General features: G+C 36.0%; 1 protein-coding gene across 9 annotated transcripts; it reads right to left on the reverse strand.

Annotated features, from left to right (window-relative positions):
* Nucleotides 1-436: 436 nt before the first annotated feature.
* Nucleotides 437-9,288, reverse strand: LOC140808739 (vacuolar cation/proton exchanger 3-like). 9 transcript variants are annotated; one of them, XM_073165956.1, is made up of 13 exons: nucleotides 9,050-9,288; nucleotides 8,191-8,487; nucleotides 8,027-8,094; nucleotides 7,919-7,947; nucleotides 3,765-3,958; nucleotides 2,455-2,658; nucleotides 2,221-2,355; nucleotides 2,024-2,140; nucleotides 1,891-1,944; nucleotides 1,664-1,780; nucleotides 969-1,068; nucleotides 846-894; nucleotides 437-707 (listed from the first exon to the last, which is right to left on the reverse strand). In XM_073165956.1, the coding sequence occupies exons 2-12, from the start codon at nucleotides 8,455-8,457 to the stop codon at nucleotides 884-886; spliced, it is 1,296 nt and encodes a 431-aa protein (XP_073022057.1). In that variant the 5' UTR covers nucleotides 8,458-8,487; nucleotides 9,050-9,288; the 3' UTR covers nucleotides 437-707; nucleotides 846-883. The 9 variants fall into 9 exon arrangements, with proteins under 9 accessions (XP_073022057.1, XP_073022056.1, XP_073022055.1 ...); XM_073165955.1 differs by having other exon boundaries at nucleotides 437-749; XM_073165954.1 differs by having other exon boundaries at nucleotides 437-760.
* Between the last annotated feature and the right edge of the window lie 9,367 nt (nucleotides 9,289-18,655).

Genomic DNA, 18,655 nt, shown 5'->3' on the forward strand with positions numbered 1-18,655 from the left:
GTTGCGAGTCTTTTCGACTTTATTTGAATTGCTAATTGTAAATAGTTGATTTATGTTTGGCCGACACTTGTTTGTGACTATTTATTAACGTCTTTGAGTCATTTTTTTATAGATATTTTAATTTTTTGATATATCCTATTTACAGAGATGTCATACCAAAATTTTTATGAGTACTGAAGACCATTTTAAATATTTCAAACTATTTTTTTGCTGCAACTTTTAAATTAAGCAATTTTGAAATTAGTTTTAATATTATCCAAAGGTAGACATGATTCTTATATGTATTTAGTTAATTTGAAGCAGCTACAGATAAATTGGGATCACTATCTATTTTAATTCTAAATTCTTCGACGATATATCAATTAGTTTCTATTTCTCAAAACAATTTAACGAAAAATCTTATTGCTAACCCGAATTATTAAATATAAAAACAAAGTTAACTCCAATGATTAAACATATCAATTAATATCCATCCTATTGTAATAAATATATTTCTTTTCAAGTCAAACTCGAACAAGGTGCTACTCGTGCTCGACTGTGCCCAAACTTCCGACAAAAACCGTAAAGGTTTTTGAAGACACTTTCATGACATGAGATCCCATAAAGAAAGAATGAGAATTCTTACATGTTTGTGTCCTCTGTTTCCCAATCTACCCCTAATCTAAATAGACACTCTGCTCTAATGTTTCATTTGCATCCCTCACAACCTGAACAACCAAATTTTAGATTTCTCAATTCAGCAGCCAGTCCTGGGGAAAACCTCCACAAATTTTGCATAAACATATCTTAAAAAAAGAAAAGAACAAAAACAAATTACAGATAGAGGAGGTACAATGGTAACTCACAATTCCATTGCACAAAATATGTAATCTGTTGGGCGCGGTCAATCGTCAGCTGCACATGAACACAACAGGAAACAACAATGTGTCATTTACTTTTTTGAGGTTTGTTTTAAGGTCAATAAGGACTCTCACCATTTGATGGATCGACGTGCACGAAGAAACTGGCCGCGACAATGAGATAACACAGAATAAGCATCAAACCTTTAAAATAATTTGAACGACCTTCCTGCAACAATAAAATTTGTACACTCTTAAGTCGTTGCATAATGTATTATCAACTGAAACCCAGAAACCTGGAATCCAGTCTGAACCGGTGAAATCTGACCAAAAGAAAAACCAATTTTGTCTGGATAGGTTCTTTTCTTCTTCATGTGACAGACCCAACCCTGCTATCCTATAATATATTGAAAAAATTTACTTTTCTTTATATCTCTCCCTATGCTAATTCATATATTTGATAAATAAAAAAATAAAATAATTTATTTGATTGCTATTTCATAGGGTTTTCTTATTTCTTTACCACGATTTCTATTATTTTAATTCAATAATAGTAAAAATAAATTGAGAAAACCCGAACCCAAACCATATCCAATCTGCGCTGGTTATTTACCCAGGCATGTTATGACCTAATAGTAAACTGGACAAGCTAAAATTGGCCCGAAACCTGACTTGCTTAACTCGTTCACACTTATTATGCACAAGTCCCATATGAATTTCACGGGGTTCATGTAACTGGAAGATAATCCAACGGATATATCACAAGGGATGTGTTTAGACCAAGTGTAGCATATTCATAAACAAAGAAAGGAGACCGGACAAACCTGAAGCATAAAAGCGACCACTAAAACGGTGATAAACAGGGTAGCTGTCTCGAACAGTTGAAAATTCAAATCCATTCTCTTTCCCATGAACCAACCAACAATAACACAAAATGGAATCTGCATCCGCCATCATAAATAACTTAGAACTCGAACATGAATCAACCAGACCAACAATTTTATTTCCGCAGTCACAGCACAAAAGATGGAAAAAATGAAACAAGGCTTACCACAAACATCGATATTTGAGTAGAAGATCCAATAGCAACTCCAAGACTAATATCCTGGAAACACAACCGTCAATCATGCAAAACCATGGATAAGAACCCAGCTTGGAAATTTCTACAATTTTTCAGAACTCACAAGCTTGTCCTTCATCGCGAACATGATAGCACTAGCATGTTCTGCAGCATTCCCCACAATCGGAAGCAAAATGACACTAATAAAAGCCACGGGTATGTTCATTGATTCAGATGCTCCCTGACAAGATAAAATTTTGACTTCAATAACCGCTTTTTCTTTTTCCACTTTCTCATTTTCTTCTCCAATATGGTAATTACCTGTATTGCATCGACAAGATATCCAGATAAAACAGATATCCACACAGTCAAAACAGCGAGCCACCCAATTGCTTCCCATTTGGTAATCTCAGGTTCCTCATCTTCATCAGAATGTTGTTCATCGGTCTCCCTCAGCTGCACCGACCAACATTCATGGGAACAAGCATAAATCATTTATCTTCATACTATACAAGATGTGTTGGTGTCCTCAAATTACAAACAATAGAGACGTACCTCGCTGTAAAGATTTTTTTGAACCTTGAGCTGAAAGAAGAGATAGCTAGCATACGCAACTAGCATTATGCAGCTGCTAAATCGTGAAAGAGCCAGCTCCGACTTGCCCTTATGCACTTCAGTATGAGTAAAGTGCAACACTGCCGGGAACAATATACCCATAACAGCCATTAACAGTAACCCGGAATTCACCAGGGCAGTTGCCTGAAACATTTTGATGCCCATTAGCTATGGGGCAAATTGATAACAAAATGGAAGTTCACCCTATTTGGAATTCTGGAAAGGTGCAAAAAAACAAAGCTGGTTTGCTAGGTTTTCAGCCAACTCAAATATGTCATTTCATATTCGAAGTTGTCAAACTCGAGCCAAAATTTAAAAATGATAGATTTATCTTATGAGACAAATTTGAGCCTGAATTATTCTGTTCAGCTTTCTAGCTTTAATATTTCTACTATTTTGTAGTTGAGAATATTAAATAAGTACTTTGTAACGGCAGTATCATGTCCAAAATTCTTCCCAGTTCTGCTCAGCATCATACTGGATATGTAGACTTCATTTCGTGAATTTATAAGTAATTTCAACAGTTCTCACAAATTTTCCTTCCATTTTATCAATTGACTCCTACGTTCCTCCCATAAATTTCTTTTAAACTTGGTTCTTTCCCAGCAAGTTCTTGTGTTCTTGTAATTTTCAAAAACCATAATCTCCTAGATTTTCTCTAAATTTTCCCTCCTTTCTCAGCTGCTTCAGTTCACCCTTTTTTTCTTCCCTTCATTCCAATCAGTTCCCTACGAACTGTAATACTTTTCTCAACAACATAATAGTTCTTGTGCTTAAATAATTTGAAGAAATAAATATAAAACCCCAAGCAATGCCGGATTTCTTAATCCGAGTCCTCCATGGCAATATTGGATAACTCACTTTTTAATTCATTATCCAACATTTTATGCGTAGGAAATCATTACTAAACCAATCAGTTGAAAAATAAATAGATATTACACATAAGCAATACATAATATTCATATATTATATTTACACAAATGCAACGCATATGTCCCACGAGCTTGACTCGAATTCAAGCTTTTGCTTAATAGAACTCGATAGTTAAGCTCAAACCAAACAAATCTAGTTTATTTTCAAACTTTAAGCTGAGCCACAAAGCGCTAAATAATGGTTTTTGAGCTTTGAGCCAACTTAAAAAATACAAGCTCAAGCTAGAACATGAGAAAAATAACTAGTATTTGGCTTGATTTAGTCATGAGCACTCCTAATTCAAAATGTGTGACAGCTAAAATACAAAGATCCATCACCTGATCAAACACTTGGATTTTTTTATTATGAATCCCGCCGCAGAAGAATGCACATCCAAGCACCAAAAGCATATTTGACAATATTGAACCTAGTAATGATTGCTGAACCACCCTAATCATCCCATTCTTCAAGGCATACATTGAAATTATCATCTCAGTAGCATTTCCAAATGTAGCATTCAGAAGCCCACCCACTGCAGGTTAAGGAAAACAAAAACTATGCTTTAATTCTTTAAAGAATACCTATACTAGCCAGGAAATTTTTATAAGTTAATAGATGTAAGCTCTATAGTAAAAGAATAATCAGCCACAATTTGCTAGATACACACATTTTGAAGGCACACGGGCATAGCCAATTTCACTGAGATTAAACAATCCAAAACCTTATCAAGTAAGCATAAGACGTCTGTGCAAGCAAAAATGGGTTGAGCATACGTCATATTTACAGAGAAAAAAACTAAAAACAGTAAATCCAGCACTAACTGGATTTTGTAAGAGAATCGTTGTGATACACTTTGTTCTTCATCAGAAACTGGAGTTGCACAATGTGGTTCAATTAAGTAGTATCTAAAAACAAGTGTTGGTTGAAAAGAATTTTCCTATATGTTTTTTAGCAATTAGAAAGCCTAAATAAAAAAAAATTTAAAGAAATTTATAAATCAAAATAAATGTTTGGTCAGGGTAGCATATCTAACTAACCCAAATAATCTATCAACAAAATAAAATTAAGCCACTACTTCGTTACACAAATTCCCTGCAGTACAACTTCTGCTAAGTCTCCCTTCTTTCCTGGATGGCTTATATGCCGCATGTTAGAATGATTTTTGCTCACGATTTTGTACATTTTCTACATATTCATAATTTATCCCAGTTTCTTTTCTAAAAGAAAACTGTGAATACTGTTCAGAACAATCATGGTACTCTGGAAGGCAAGAGCCTTGACTCCTGCACAAAAGGTTGAAATTGTTGAGGAAGAATCCAATTCTAATAGTGAAGAAACTGCTGTAGAGGACTCCATAGCCAAAAAGGTCCAAGCTGCAGAGGAACTCGAGGCTCAAAATCTTCAAGCAGGAGATGATGAAAATGAACTAAGACCCCTTCAAACTGAGGAGAGCTGATCTTTTATGGAATCGAGGATGTTAACATGTCTATGGCTTATTCTTCGATCCTATCTCTTCCTGTGAGTGTTGAACCTTTTGCACCACCATTTATTTATGTTTTTGTTTAGATCAGATCAATTTTCTCTGCTATGAGAATTTGATTCTCCATGGAATCCATATTTGCTTCGTGTGTGTTGAGATGTCAAAAGTTTTCATTTATTACTTCCAGACTAGTTTTCATTGGACTTTCTTCCAAAAGCTCTGTTGTGAGGATCTTACATTGTATATTAATATAACAACGGCTTTGATTGGCCGTCAAGTGTGTCAGCCGTCAAATGTGTAAAAAGAACCGACAAAATTACTAATAATTAATACTATTAATAATTAACAACAATAATATTAAATGTACCAAAGAGCTGGGAATCGGGTGAAATCAAAAGATGATAAATTCCTAAGGTCGAGCTTTCCACGTAAGGACGGGTTAGCAAACTGCGGGTGGACAGGATTTTTTGGCAGGGTCTTGCAATTGTACATGTACAACGCAAACTTTCTTGGTTCATACAAACACTAAACTTTTTACTGTTTTACTCATGTCTAGTGTTACATAAATCAAATTTTGCCATGCGTATAGCATACATACTTCTCATCAAATGGACACGAGAGAACTGAGGAGCCAAGGTTTTTGACTGATTCAACCTGACAATTTTTCTTGTTGCGAGGTTCATTTCCCAAGCCTATTTTACAATAATGACAAATCAGACATCGCAAGATTACACGAAAGTAAGGTGTAATCATAGCAACATCAACTTTGCTAACGAACAGACATCATTATAATATTTAACGATAAAAGCCAATAGTAAATGATGTTACATGATGCAGGTTTACTAAAATAGGGAAACATCTATTATTAAAATGTCAGACATTGTTTGGCGGGAAAAAGCAAACATCGATTCTATATAGGTGTTAGAAGTTAATTTGCTGAAAAAAATAGACTTATCACATAAAAATGTTGTGATGATGTTTATTGATATGGCTACTTGCGACAGATTGCTAGCACATGCTGTTTGACGGCATTAGATTGCAACAAATTGTGAGCATATGGAGTTTGATGATGTTAGCCTGTGACATACTATGAGCACATGATCTTTGACTATGTTGGCCTGCAAAGGTATTGTGAGTATATGATGTTTAATGGTATTCTCCTGTAATGAACCGAAAGCTTGCGTTATTTACTGATGTCTTGTGGCAAACTGCAAGTGTCTGATGTCTATCAACGAGGGTTATTGTGGGCAAGCAAATGTTTGATATATAAAAATTTCAGATGATTTGAATGAGGATATTCATAAAAACAGCCATGGGTTTTGGTGCTTTAAACATCAATATAATATTGAATTAATATCAATGGAGAATTCTTGATCAGACGAGATATCTCAGGTAGTATCACCTCTCTCTTTAATTGGATTACACCTTATACAAGTTTTAGAAGATTGCATCTAGTGAAAAAGGTAATAGATTCGTTCGAAAGTAGCTACGCGTTAGAGGGGGAAATCAAGGCTACTTTTCGGTCATAGTTACTGATATGTCATATGGGTATTTTGCGTCATGAGATGTGTCATTATTGATGAGATCTCCAGTTTTCATGTAGATTAAGTAAATAATTTAAGAAAATCTTAAATCATAATAGTGTGCGACGGTGCCAGTGGCCCAGTACATTACTTTACGTTTTTACATTGTGCATGCAGGCATTCCCTCCCAACTTCAGTTCTCAGACGAACACTGTAAATTCACTGTCAGCTATATTGAGACCGCTTAACACATAAAATAATAAGTCCATCAGCAAAAAGTTAATTCAAATAACACGAGCTAGAAATCCTAACACTGTTAACTCAATCAATGCAAGCCCCCACCAATAAAATTGTAAGGTAATTATCAAGCTTCTAAAGTGATCATATTTTACAAAGATTGCTTTCTCCAAAGATACACGGCATGTAAACCTTACAACAAGAACATGTTCCTGGAATATTGCCCATCCAAAATAAAAATTAATATTATTACATAACATACTTTTGCGCCCAACAATCCCATTTATGTCAATCGGCACATCGAAAGATTCTTCACATAATTTGGCCTCCTCTTTCATCTATGAATGATCTCAGCCCTACCAATCATAAAAAATATGGAATCGGGCCCCTTTTCATGCCATTTAAAGATAATGTAGCACAAATACTCCCCTAAATTTTTTTTTAAGTATCGGATACGGACACGACAAAATCTGTCGTTGACTTTTGTAGATTTGACCAGTCGGATATGTCTTGGACAAGGCGGAGATACGTTTCTGAGTACGTTAGGGCAAAAAAAAAGAAATTTTTTTCTTTTTCTTCTTAAATAACTCCTATGAAGTTATCTATTGTATATATATATATACACAATTTTTAGTACTAAATTTATATAAATATATATATATATAACATTAATATATTTTTTAATAATTCTCGTATCCTAGCCATATTGTATCTTATATTTCAAAATTTGTCGTATCTCCATATCTATATCGTATCCGATACAATATCTGTACCTGTATCCATGCAACATAATTTCCAGACAAAGTGGTTATATGCTAATGCCAACGTTTACATCAGTACGAACTAGGAAGAGTAACCTTAGTACCCATAAAAGTTCTGATGATCCGATCTTTTAACTACTCAGAATTTTTTATATGAATGTCCCAATAGCCTGGTTAACTTCATCTCAAGAATCGAGAAAGGTGATACAAATTAACAGCTCTGGGCTGCAATTGTTTCCAGCACACAAAAAGTTGGCCAAATCACAAAAATGCCATAATTCTGAACATTTGTCAGCTATAATGACTCTGTCCACGACAGGAAGGATATGCATGAAGAAAACCAAATTAGCTTCTACAAGCACTATACAAAATTTACACTACTGCAGTGCATACATGAGGGGTAGGAAAAACATTTAGGCATCTTGAACTACTTAAATTAGCATCAACATAACTTCAAAAAAAGAAAATTGAAATGACTGGGGAAAAGCTACCTGTTGGTCCCGTACAAAAAGCAAGCTGCCTACAATAATTGCATCGAGAAGGATGAGTATTTCTGTAGAGAAGGGAAATAAAACCAGCAGAACAAAAGTGGTACGTACTCAGTAGCATAACCTAGGCGCTCTGCTAAAGGAGTAATGCCGAGTAAGCTGAAGAAAAAGACCCACCCCTAGAATACATTGCAGGCCAAAAAGCACATAAAGAAATCATACCTGAAATTAAGCAGAATAATCGAGGACGATAGGGAAAGTTTTGATAACCTTACATGTTTATTGGTTATATAGTGTAGCATTATCGCCAATGGCCCAAAAGGCAGTAAAATGTTGATCTTTGCTCTAATCAAGACAATGGGAACACTTCTGAGAACATTGAATTGATGCACCTTTCTAAGGACCCATGAAGCACAAAATTTTGGGTGTGAGAACATGTGAGGCCTTTCACAATTCAAAGTTTGAATTTTGTTCGTTGGCTGTAATACTCTAAGTGGGATCTCGTCAGATTCAAATTCTACCTTTTCTTCCATGGATACCATCTCCAGTCTCCACAAAAACAGAGAATCTCCCTACGAATCAAATTCAAGAATAGCATAAATCAATACACAAGTTCATTTAAATCAAGGAGATAAAAAAATATATTTAGCATATAATTTACATTCCTTAACGTACTAAATTTCAATGCCGGATCACAAGTCTAGAGCATCGGTGCAACAACAATCCAAGTTTCTATTGCCACATAAATCAATCTCCAGAAGATGGGATTCACTTACAAAATCTTTTCATACTAAATAGAATGCATAATTACATCAACGATGTAGGCAATATGAAAATCTTTTCACTTTCCAAACTTTTCAAATCCAAATCAGGTTCGCTCAACAAGCAAATAAAATGTATAATGGTGGCCAGATCAATTAAAAACACAGCCAAAAACACAGAGCAGAAAAATGAAAACTTAAGAAACACTACAATGGTTAAAAAACAAAAAACAAAAAACAAATACATAATCAACACTAGCAGAAGCATATAAATTAGTCCAGATCAAATATTCTTCAAAGTAAAAACAACCATCAAATGAAGACTAAAATGAGAAATAAAGAATAATGCAGATGATCAAGTTCGAGTCTCTACCTTTTTTGAGGTTTAAATAAGCTTCACTTTTTTCACTGATCCAAAAATCTAGACCCACAAACTGCTCATGAAAATAAAGTCGATTATGAATATTTTCTTGAATTTTTTTTAAAAAAAGTGTATAAATTTACGCGTGAATGAATGAGGAAAGGAAGTTGGTTGAAAAAAAACAAGATTTATGCTTCAGTTTCTCGTCGTGGACAGACACAAGGGGCCGGCTTTCAGAAAGAGGAAGTTTCCAGGAAATAGCGTTGCTGATTTGATTTCAAATTTCGGTCTTCTGTATGTCAAAAGATATTTTTACTGTAACTTCTGTAGTATGAAGCATTCGTTGAAGATATTTATTAATTTTTTAAAATAACAAATTTTTAATGATTTTTGGCAAAAATTTATGTGAGACGGTTTCACGGGTCAAATTTGTGAGACGGATCTTTTATTTGGATTTTCCATACAAAATATAATTTTTTATGCTAAGAGTATTACTTTTTATGGTAAATATGAGTAGGGTTGACCCGTCTCACGGATTAGTATCCGTGAGACAGTCTCACATGAGACTCACTCATGATTTTTTTAGATTCTCACATTTTTTAAACATTTTCACATTATCTTAATATATTATTTTGTAGAAATTTTATTGATATTTGTACAAATATTCCCATAACGGCATAGATTTCGTAATCTAAGATTGTAGTTTTTTTAAAAAATTCTTTGAACTGGCAGTTAAATGAGAATAATTTTTATTTATTTAAATTTCTTTATCTATCAATATAAATATTTTTACTTATTAATTTAATTTAAAAAATTAAATAGATCAACACTAGATTTATTGTAATTAAACTTCAATTCAAATCAATTCAACATGTTTATTTAATTAATTAGGATTTTAAAAAAAATGTAAAAATAATTTGTAATATTAATAAATAATAAAAATTAAAATATTTTCATTTATTTTAAATTTTTTATTGAAACGTCAACTACTCGTTTTGCTTTAAAAATACTAGAATTTTTTATTTTTTTCTATCCTACACGATTCGGCCGAAATAAAATAGATACAAATATCTTGTATTATTTTAAAATTAAAACAACCAACTATATTTGAAAATCTAAATGAAGGAATTCAATACATAAAATCATTCAACATTTTACCAATCCTAAATAAGTAATATTTTAAAATAAAGCCAACTCTATCAACCTCTCAAAACCACTCAAAAGTACAAATAAAAAGCCGTAAAAATCTTTAACATAAACTTAAAAAATCATAAGTACGGAAAAACAAACGTTGGTCATCGGGTTATATGCACCTTCAGTCCAATAAGATCATCCATCAAGAAGTCCACCACCATCAACATCATACTCACATGCATCGATCACATCTAGTGAGTCTAAAGACTCAGCAAACCATATTCTTGATAACAAATAATACGTATACAGATCACATGTAACAGTGAAAATATTTTACTTTAAATAACATTTCATGATCATGCATCAACTTAAAATATCTTCATATCATCATCAACATATTCTTATCTATCATAAACGTATATGTATTCCTTTTTCGGTGAATTCAGATCGTTAGTAGTGACTTTCGTATTAGGGGTTCGATGGATCTATCTACATGTAACCACAATATTGGGCGGCGGGGACATCAGCGGCACTCTCACCCGTCAACTGAGACTCGGTCTTACGTATTAACATATCATCGTATTCGTATTAGTCACAATTACTTAACTTCTTTCAACATTTCATATTCCCATCACTTTAGCATGCAACACATCTTTTAGCATCAACGTTATATCATAAAATTCCATAAACATTTAAAATAAACAATTTAACATATAAAACAGCATTCAGAGCACTGCTATGACGTCTACTAATTTTTAGATTTAAATTTACTGTTTTACCCCTAGACGTAAAATTCCTCGATTTTGATTTTTTCTTACTTTCATTGACTTTACGCCTTCCCAAATAATTATTTAAGTTTAAATTAAATTTTTCATATTTTTATTTAGCATAAATTATAGGCTTTCTAATTATTCTTTAATTATTAATCCGTGGAGCGTTTAGTTCCCGAATTAATTCAAACCTTAATACAAAATTCTCAATTTTTAAACATAGACTTTTAATCACTTAATCTATCCTTGCGAACCATGAACCACCCCCGTGTACCCACGGTTCCAGCCTTAAACATTTAAACCAATTTTTGAACCCTAAGCTAAAGCCCTCGAGCCATCTTATGTTTTCCACGAGCCGCACCCGGGCCACCCTGAGTCAAGCCCTTCCCAAATCCTCTATGGACCCTACTGGACCCACTAGACCTCTAGGACTCGACCCTAACCCGAGCCAAAGCCACCCATATAAGAAGAAATATGCGGCCGAGAACCCTATGTGCATTAGGACTCTTGTAACTTGGCTAGAACCTTAACCATCGAGCCAACACCTGACCCAGCCCCTCGTGCACCCTCTCACGGCCCTAGAGATCTAGCCTAGCCCAGCCCTAACCACCCTGACCGATCTTTGTCCCCTTGCGCACAGCTGCACACCCGCGCGATGGCTCGGGAAGAGTCCTAGCTTGCTATGACTCCTTCCCAGCCGCTGTGCTCGAGTCCTAGCGTGGCTAGGACTCCTATCCTGACCCAATCATGTCCCACCCCAACCTTGGTCACGCCAAAGCCAAGCCATGCACCATGGTTCGCTCAAAACCAAGCCTTGACCCAAAACATTAAATAAACGATTCCAGCTTGTTCTTAGTTCGAGTGCAGCTTATCTCATGCATCTTAGGACCCTTAGAATTGTGTAAAAATGACCCATCTTGATCCTATAACATGGCAGCCTCTTCATGTAACCATAAATCATGTTTTTGAATCAAATATCATGCTTTCAGACACATGTTTTGCATAAAAACGAAAAATAATAAAAAGGGTAACTTTTTTTTCATGCAAATCATAATCAAATACATATTAGGGTGTGATAGATGAGAAAAGAAGAATTATGGCGTGATTTTGCGTATTTTACGCACGAAAATCTTTTGACGATGCGAAGAATGGCGACGAAAAAACCCTAGGCTGAAATCCCTCAAGAACCAAAACTTTCCTTGCTACAATTCGTGCGTGTCGTGTGATAATTGAGGGGAAAAGGAGTCGTGAAAATAGGGGAAGGGGAGTGTATATTTAAATAAAAAGAGTAGGGTTTGGGCTTAATAATTGATAAAAATATTATGCTGTACTAGGCCCAATAAGCGCAATTGTGTATTTAAAAATTATATTGTTTAGGAAAGTTCGTGAAATTATTAGCCGAGTTGTCAAAACATTCATTTTTTTTCAAAAATCAAATACCGTTAAAAGTTACGTCTAGGCGTATAAAATCACATCAAAACTTCTTATTTTCAAAAATAACAAAAAGTATCAACCTTATTTTAATTAATTAAAAACAATTATTTAATAAAAATATTTTCTAATTTTCAGCCCTCAGTCTTCGTTCCTCGATCGCAACTCGAATAACCTTTAAAAAATGCATTTGAACGCATTCAAGTAGAGAACTACTTTAAAACCATATAAACATATCAAACATAGTCAATTTAGCAATTAAAATCATTTACTTAGCTATTTTTCAGTTTCCATTGATTTGCATGCAGTTGGATTACGTCATCTTATTTTTGGACCTTACCATTCCTCCATCCCTTAAATAAAATTTCGTCATCGAAATTAGAACTTACCGAATAGCTCTGGGTAGCGACTCCTCAAGTCCCTCTCGGTTTCCCAAGTAGTTTCTTCCTCCGAGTGATTTAGCCACTTGACCTTGACCATTGGAATGACTTTGTTTCGAAGTTTTCTTTCTTGCCTATCCAAGATTTGTTGTATAGGTCTTTCTTCATGAGTCATATATGGAGTCAATTGCAGAGGTTCATGATTTAATACATGTGAAGGGTTCGACATGTACTTTTGCAACATCGATATATGAAACACATTGTGTACTCCAGATAGTATCTGTGGCAGTGCCACTCTATAGGCTAGTGTTCCAATCCTCTCCAAAATCTCAAATAGCCCTATGAATCTTGGACCAAGCATGCGTTCTTACCAAATCGCATAACAACCTTCATAGGTGTTATTTTCACAAATACGTGGTCTCTCACTGCAAACTCTAGCTCTCTTCATCGCTTGTCAGTATAAATTTTCTATCGGCTTTGTGCATTTTTCATTCTCTCTTGACTACTAGCTCGACGGTCTTTGATCAAATCAGGGCCAATCTACCTTCTTTTGCCAACCTCATCCTAATGAACAGGTGAACTAAATTTTCTTCCATAAATTGCCTCAAAAGAAGCCATCCCAATAGATGATTGAAAGCTATTATTGTAGGTGAACTTCACTAGAGGTAATTTCGGTACCCCACTTCCTTGGAAATCGGTCACACAAGCTCGAAGTAGATCCTATAAATTTGAATAACACTTTCAGACTGACCATGGGTTTGAGGTTGGAATGATGCACTGAATAACAATTTGGTCCCCATCGCTGCATGCAGACCCTTCCATAAAGATGACATAAATCTCGGATCTTTGTCAGAAACAATAGATACGGAAATCCCATGCAGACGAACTATCTTTCGAATATACAAATCAGCATAGTATCATGGTGAATGTTGTCTTGACAGGTAGAAAATGTGCTGATTTCGGAAGACGATCCATTGTTACCCATACTAGCATTAAACCCCTTGATAGTCCTCGGAAATCCCACAACAAAGTCCATAGTAATATTTTCTATTTCCACTCGGGAATAGGAAGTGGCTTAAGCTTCCCCGCTGGCCTCTGATGCTCTGCTTTTACTTGTTGACATGTCAAACATTCGGTCAAAAAACGCAGAATATCATGCTTCATGCCCGGCCACCAATATAATAACTAAAGATCTCTGTACATCTTTGTGCTTCCAGAATAAATGGAATATGACGAGTCATGAGCTTCCTTCATAATGAGCTCCCTCAAAGAGTCGTCACTAGGAATCCATAAATGATCTTGATAGCGAACTATTTCATCCACCTCAGAATACAACTTCAGGCCCTTGGCTTCATCTCTCACTCTCCACTTTTGCAACTGCTCATCAGAAGACTGTCCCTCATGGATTCTATCTCTCAAACTCGACTGTACTAACAAAGTGGCAAGATTAGGGGCATCGTCCCTAGCATACATTGTAAGCTCAAACCACTGCATCTTGGACTGCAGTGGTCATTGAAGTGATAAATGAGTAATAACTGTTGCCTTTCGACTCAATGCGTCCGCAACTAAATTAGCTTTTCTCGGATGGTAGCTAATGTCACAGTCGTAGTCTTTTACTAATTCAAGTCATATTCGTTGTCTCATATTCAAATATTTTGGGTGAAGAAGTATTTCAAATTTTTATGGTCGGTGAAAATCTTGCACTTCGCCCATATAAGTAATGTCTCCAAATTTTCAATGCAAAAACTACCGCTGCTAGCTCAAGATCATGAGTGGGGTAGTTTTTCTCATGAACTTTCAACTGTCTCGACGCATAGGCTATAACTTGGTCATTTTGCATCAGAAATGCACACAAACGAAGTTTACAAGCGTCGGTATAAAGAACATACTCTCCTTACCCCGATGGCACAGATAACACTGGCGATGAAATCAAGGCTTGCTTTAATTTGTCAAAACTATCTTGGCACTCAGATCCCCATACAAACTTTGCATTCTTCTTTGTCAAGGCGGTCATGGGTACCACAATGGATGAGAATCCTTGAATAAACTTTCGATAATAACTAGCTAGTCCCAAGAAACTACAAATCTCGGTTATGCTATTCGGTACTGGCCACTCTCTCACTGCATCTACTTTGCTTGGATCAACCTCGACTTCATTGCTAGAAATGATGTGGCCTAAGAATGCCACTCTATCAAGCCAAAACTTACACTTGCTGAATATTGCAAACAACTTCCTATCTTATAGTACTTGCAGTGCAGTTTTCAAATGACTACTATGCTCCTCTTTATTCTTTGAATAGATCAAAATATCATCAATGAAGACTATGATGAATTGATCCAGACACGGCTGAAATACGCGATTAATGAAATCCAGGAAGATAGCTGGCGCATTGGTCAACTCAAATGGCATGACCATAAACTCGTAGTGCCCATATCTAGTCCGAAACGTTGTCTTATGAACACCGGACTCTTTCACTTTCAACTGATGGTATCCAGAACGAAGATGAAACTTCGAGAATATCGATGCTCTTTGCAATTGTTCAAATAAATTTTCAATTCTTGGTAGAGGCTACTTATTCTTGATAGTGACTCTATTCAGCTCTCGATAATCAATACAAAGTCGCATACTACCATATTTCTTCTTCACAAACAATATTGGTGCCCCCCATGGAGAATAACTAGGGCAATAAAACCCTTGTCTAGCAATTCTTGAATTTGATATTTTACTTGTTTCATTTCAGCGGGTGCTAGACGATAAGGAGCTTTAGATATAGGTATTGTGCCCGACATCAAATCAATAGAAAATTCCACCTCGCGGTCAGGTGGAATGCTAGAAACGTCCTCAGGAAAGACGCTAGGAAAGTCTCTGACAATATCAACATCCTCTAACTTCTGACTGATAGGAGTATGTGCGGTAGTGACACATGCTAGAAAAGCTTGGCATCCTCGTCTCATAAACTTCATCGCACATAGACAAGAGATGATGTGCGGTATTTGCTTGTTCCTCGCCGCCTCAAAGACAAAAGATTTACCACTAGGCGGTCGAATAGACACTGATCTCTGACGAAAATCTATCGAAACTCCATTCGCTGATAACCAATCCGTACTGAGTATGATGTCAAATTTAGGCATAGGGAGTATAATAAGATCTGCCCGAACCACATCTCTATATAAACGAAGCTCCAGATTCTTCACAATACTAGACGTGATCATTTGGTCACCGGAAGGAATAGAAACTTTGAATCTCAATCTCATATCCTCAGAAATAATATTCAGTTGCTTGATGAAGGTTTCGGATATGAAAAAATGTGTAGCTCCCGAATCTATCAGTACATAGGTAGCTACACCTAGAATGATTATCCTCCCTAGGCAAAAACGTCTTTCCATGTTGAAACTTAAGGAATTTCTATCATTATTCCCCCAAAGTTATATGAAGATCATGCGTTGAACCTTAGCATTTCATGAAAAATTATACTTTAGCCCTTCAATTTTTTGAAATTTGCATTTTAGTCCCTAAAAATTTTCAAATATTGCAATTTGACCCTTAAAATTTTCAGAATTTACGATTTTGGTCCATTAAAATTTGAAAATTATACTATTGGTCCTTAAATTATCGAAAATTTCTTTTTGGTCCCTGAACTTTTCGGATTTCATTTTGGTCATTAAACTTTTCGAAAATTTTCATTCTTTCCCCAAAAAGTTTCAGGATATTGCACATTGGTCCCTCCAAAGTCGGAAATTCCTAATCATGCCCTTGGTTATGATTTTTCTCAATTTTTTGCCATAAAACTTTTATTTGGAATTATTCCATCCTTTACATAAATTAACGCTCAAAAATCAAATCAAATTTCTATGGTTTCTAACATCATTCCTTAATTCCAACTAAGGTAGAGCATGTAACCTAATTTCCACTAGGTTAATATTGATCTTAATTCAATTTTAATAACCAGTTTAACATTTCATGCAATAAAATCAATATAAAAATGTTAAATAACTAGGTTACCAGTGATAAGAGTCATGTCTGACTCCTCTTCAGCTTCCTCAGCATGCATAACATAAGCTCTTCCCATAGTATGTGCATTTTTCTTTGGGCAATCAGCAGCTTTGTGCCTTTCCTCCTTGCATATGAAGCATCTAAAAGATCCCCACATGTACTTGCCATAATGTAATCGATTACAATCCTTGCATGGTAACCTCTCTGCAGGTTTTGGTGCTCCAAGAAGTGGTGGTTTTGGTGGTCCTGGCTTCTTAACTTGACTTTGGGGCTTTTGCCTTTGATGTCTAGGAAGCCTCATGTATGGCTTCTTATTTGGCTAAGAGTGTTGTTGGTGTTGCTGTCTTTTGCGCTGCATCTCAAAATCAATATCTTTCAAATATTTTTCAGCTTGAAATGCATAGGCAGTGGCAGCGCATAATTCAAGGGACACATCATCATCACGTCACGACATATAGTAGGTCGTAGACCATCTAAAAGTGCCTCATCTTCTCAGCAGCGTACCTAGCAATGAGGGGTACAAAGTGACAACTCCTATCAAACTTCCTCAAAAATTCAGCCACAGAAGTGTCTCCCTGACGGAAAGTCATAAATTCCCTCTTCAATCGCCCTCCGGTCGTGTCGCCCCAGCAGACCTGCCTACTCAGAGTTCGGCACCTCCAGTCCCCTCGATAACATGCTCACCTACATCACACAAGCCTAGTTAGTCTAAGACTCAACACACTTGTACCAGAAATAACAAGTACATATACATAGCACACAACAGTGAAACATATCATAATCAACATATATTTCATGAATTTAAAAGCGTAGCATAAACGTGCCATATAAAATCGTAACGTGTCAAAGTATGTCTCATCATGTCATCATATACGTATATATATTTTTTTCAAAATTCAATTCAGCACATAGTTGTGACTTTCATATCAGCTCTATTCGATGGATCCATCTATAAAACTGTGGTACCCGACAGCGAGGACGTCAACGACAACATTACCCGTCCACTGAGCCTTGGTCTCAGCTAATAAAATCTCATGTCATCGTATACATATACATCGTCTGTCACAACCAACTCTCATCCTTAAAAAACATCACCATGTTCACCAATTAATAAAAACATGCATATACATAACTTTTTCTTGAAATCAAGCATGCACCGTATTTTTTCGTAATTACATAAAAATCATAAACGCGGTGCATAAACATTTAAAACATGATAAATGTGCACAGGGCGCTGCCAGGACTAAAATCTCACCCCGAGTGCAAAATAACCATTTTGCCCGTGGAAACCCCAAAATGACCATTTTACTCCTGGACCTCTAAATTTTGACCCGAAGCTTACCAAACTCCTTAAAACGTCTCAAAAAATATTTATAGGCATTTCTTAGACGTAAACTCAAGCTCGTTTCAAAACTTAACCGAATCGTTTTAAAACTTGGACCGGAGTCTCAGTTTTAACCCGAATCGAACCGAAACTTAACCAACTTTCTCCCAACTTTTTACCACACCTTATAGACCTCTAAAAGGCCCTAAAAATCTCAAAAAAAGACCCCTAAACCCTACAAAGAGCTCTCACAAGCTTCTGGACAATTCAGCACCTTCCATTTCCTACAAACCCTAGTATGCCGCCTTCCATATTTGCGTCTCTCGCCTGCAACCGATGGGACCAGCCATGACTCAGCCTTACCTAGACCACCCTAGGACCCCTCTAGACCCATTGAACCCACGGCCCCTACCCCATGCAGCATACACAATGAACATGATCGCTAGAACCCGAAATCTCCTCACAGAGCTTCACTCTCTACTCGCACACGGCCGACTACATGGACGGTCCCAACAATGTTTCAGCCTCCCTGGGCCATGTCTGAGACCCACCAGGGTCTTGTCCATGCCACAGTTCAGCCCTTGC

The sequence above is a fragment of the Primulina eburnea genome, chromosome 13 (genome assembly GCF_022965805.1).
Source record: "Primulina eburnea isolate SZY01 chromosome 13, ASM2296580v1, whole genome shotgun sequence".
Taxonomy (NCBI): domain Eukaryota; kingdom Viridiplantae; phylum Streptophyta; class Magnoliopsida; order Lamiales; family Gesneriaceae; genus Primulina; species Primulina eburnea.

Coding starts and splice junctions, on each gene's coding strand:
- LOC140808739 (XM_073165956.1), bottom strand. CDS start 8,457: ATGGTATCCATGGAAGAAAAGGTAGAATTTGAATCTGACGAGATCCCA. Junction 1,945..2,023: donor TCGCGATGAAGGACAAGCTT/GTGAGTTCTGAA, acceptor TTGTGTTTCCAG/GATATTAGTCTTGGAGTTGC. Junction 1,781..1,890: donor CTCAAATATCGATGTTTGTG/GTAAGCCTTGTT, acceptor TGGCGGATGCAG/ATTCCATTTTGTGTTATTGT.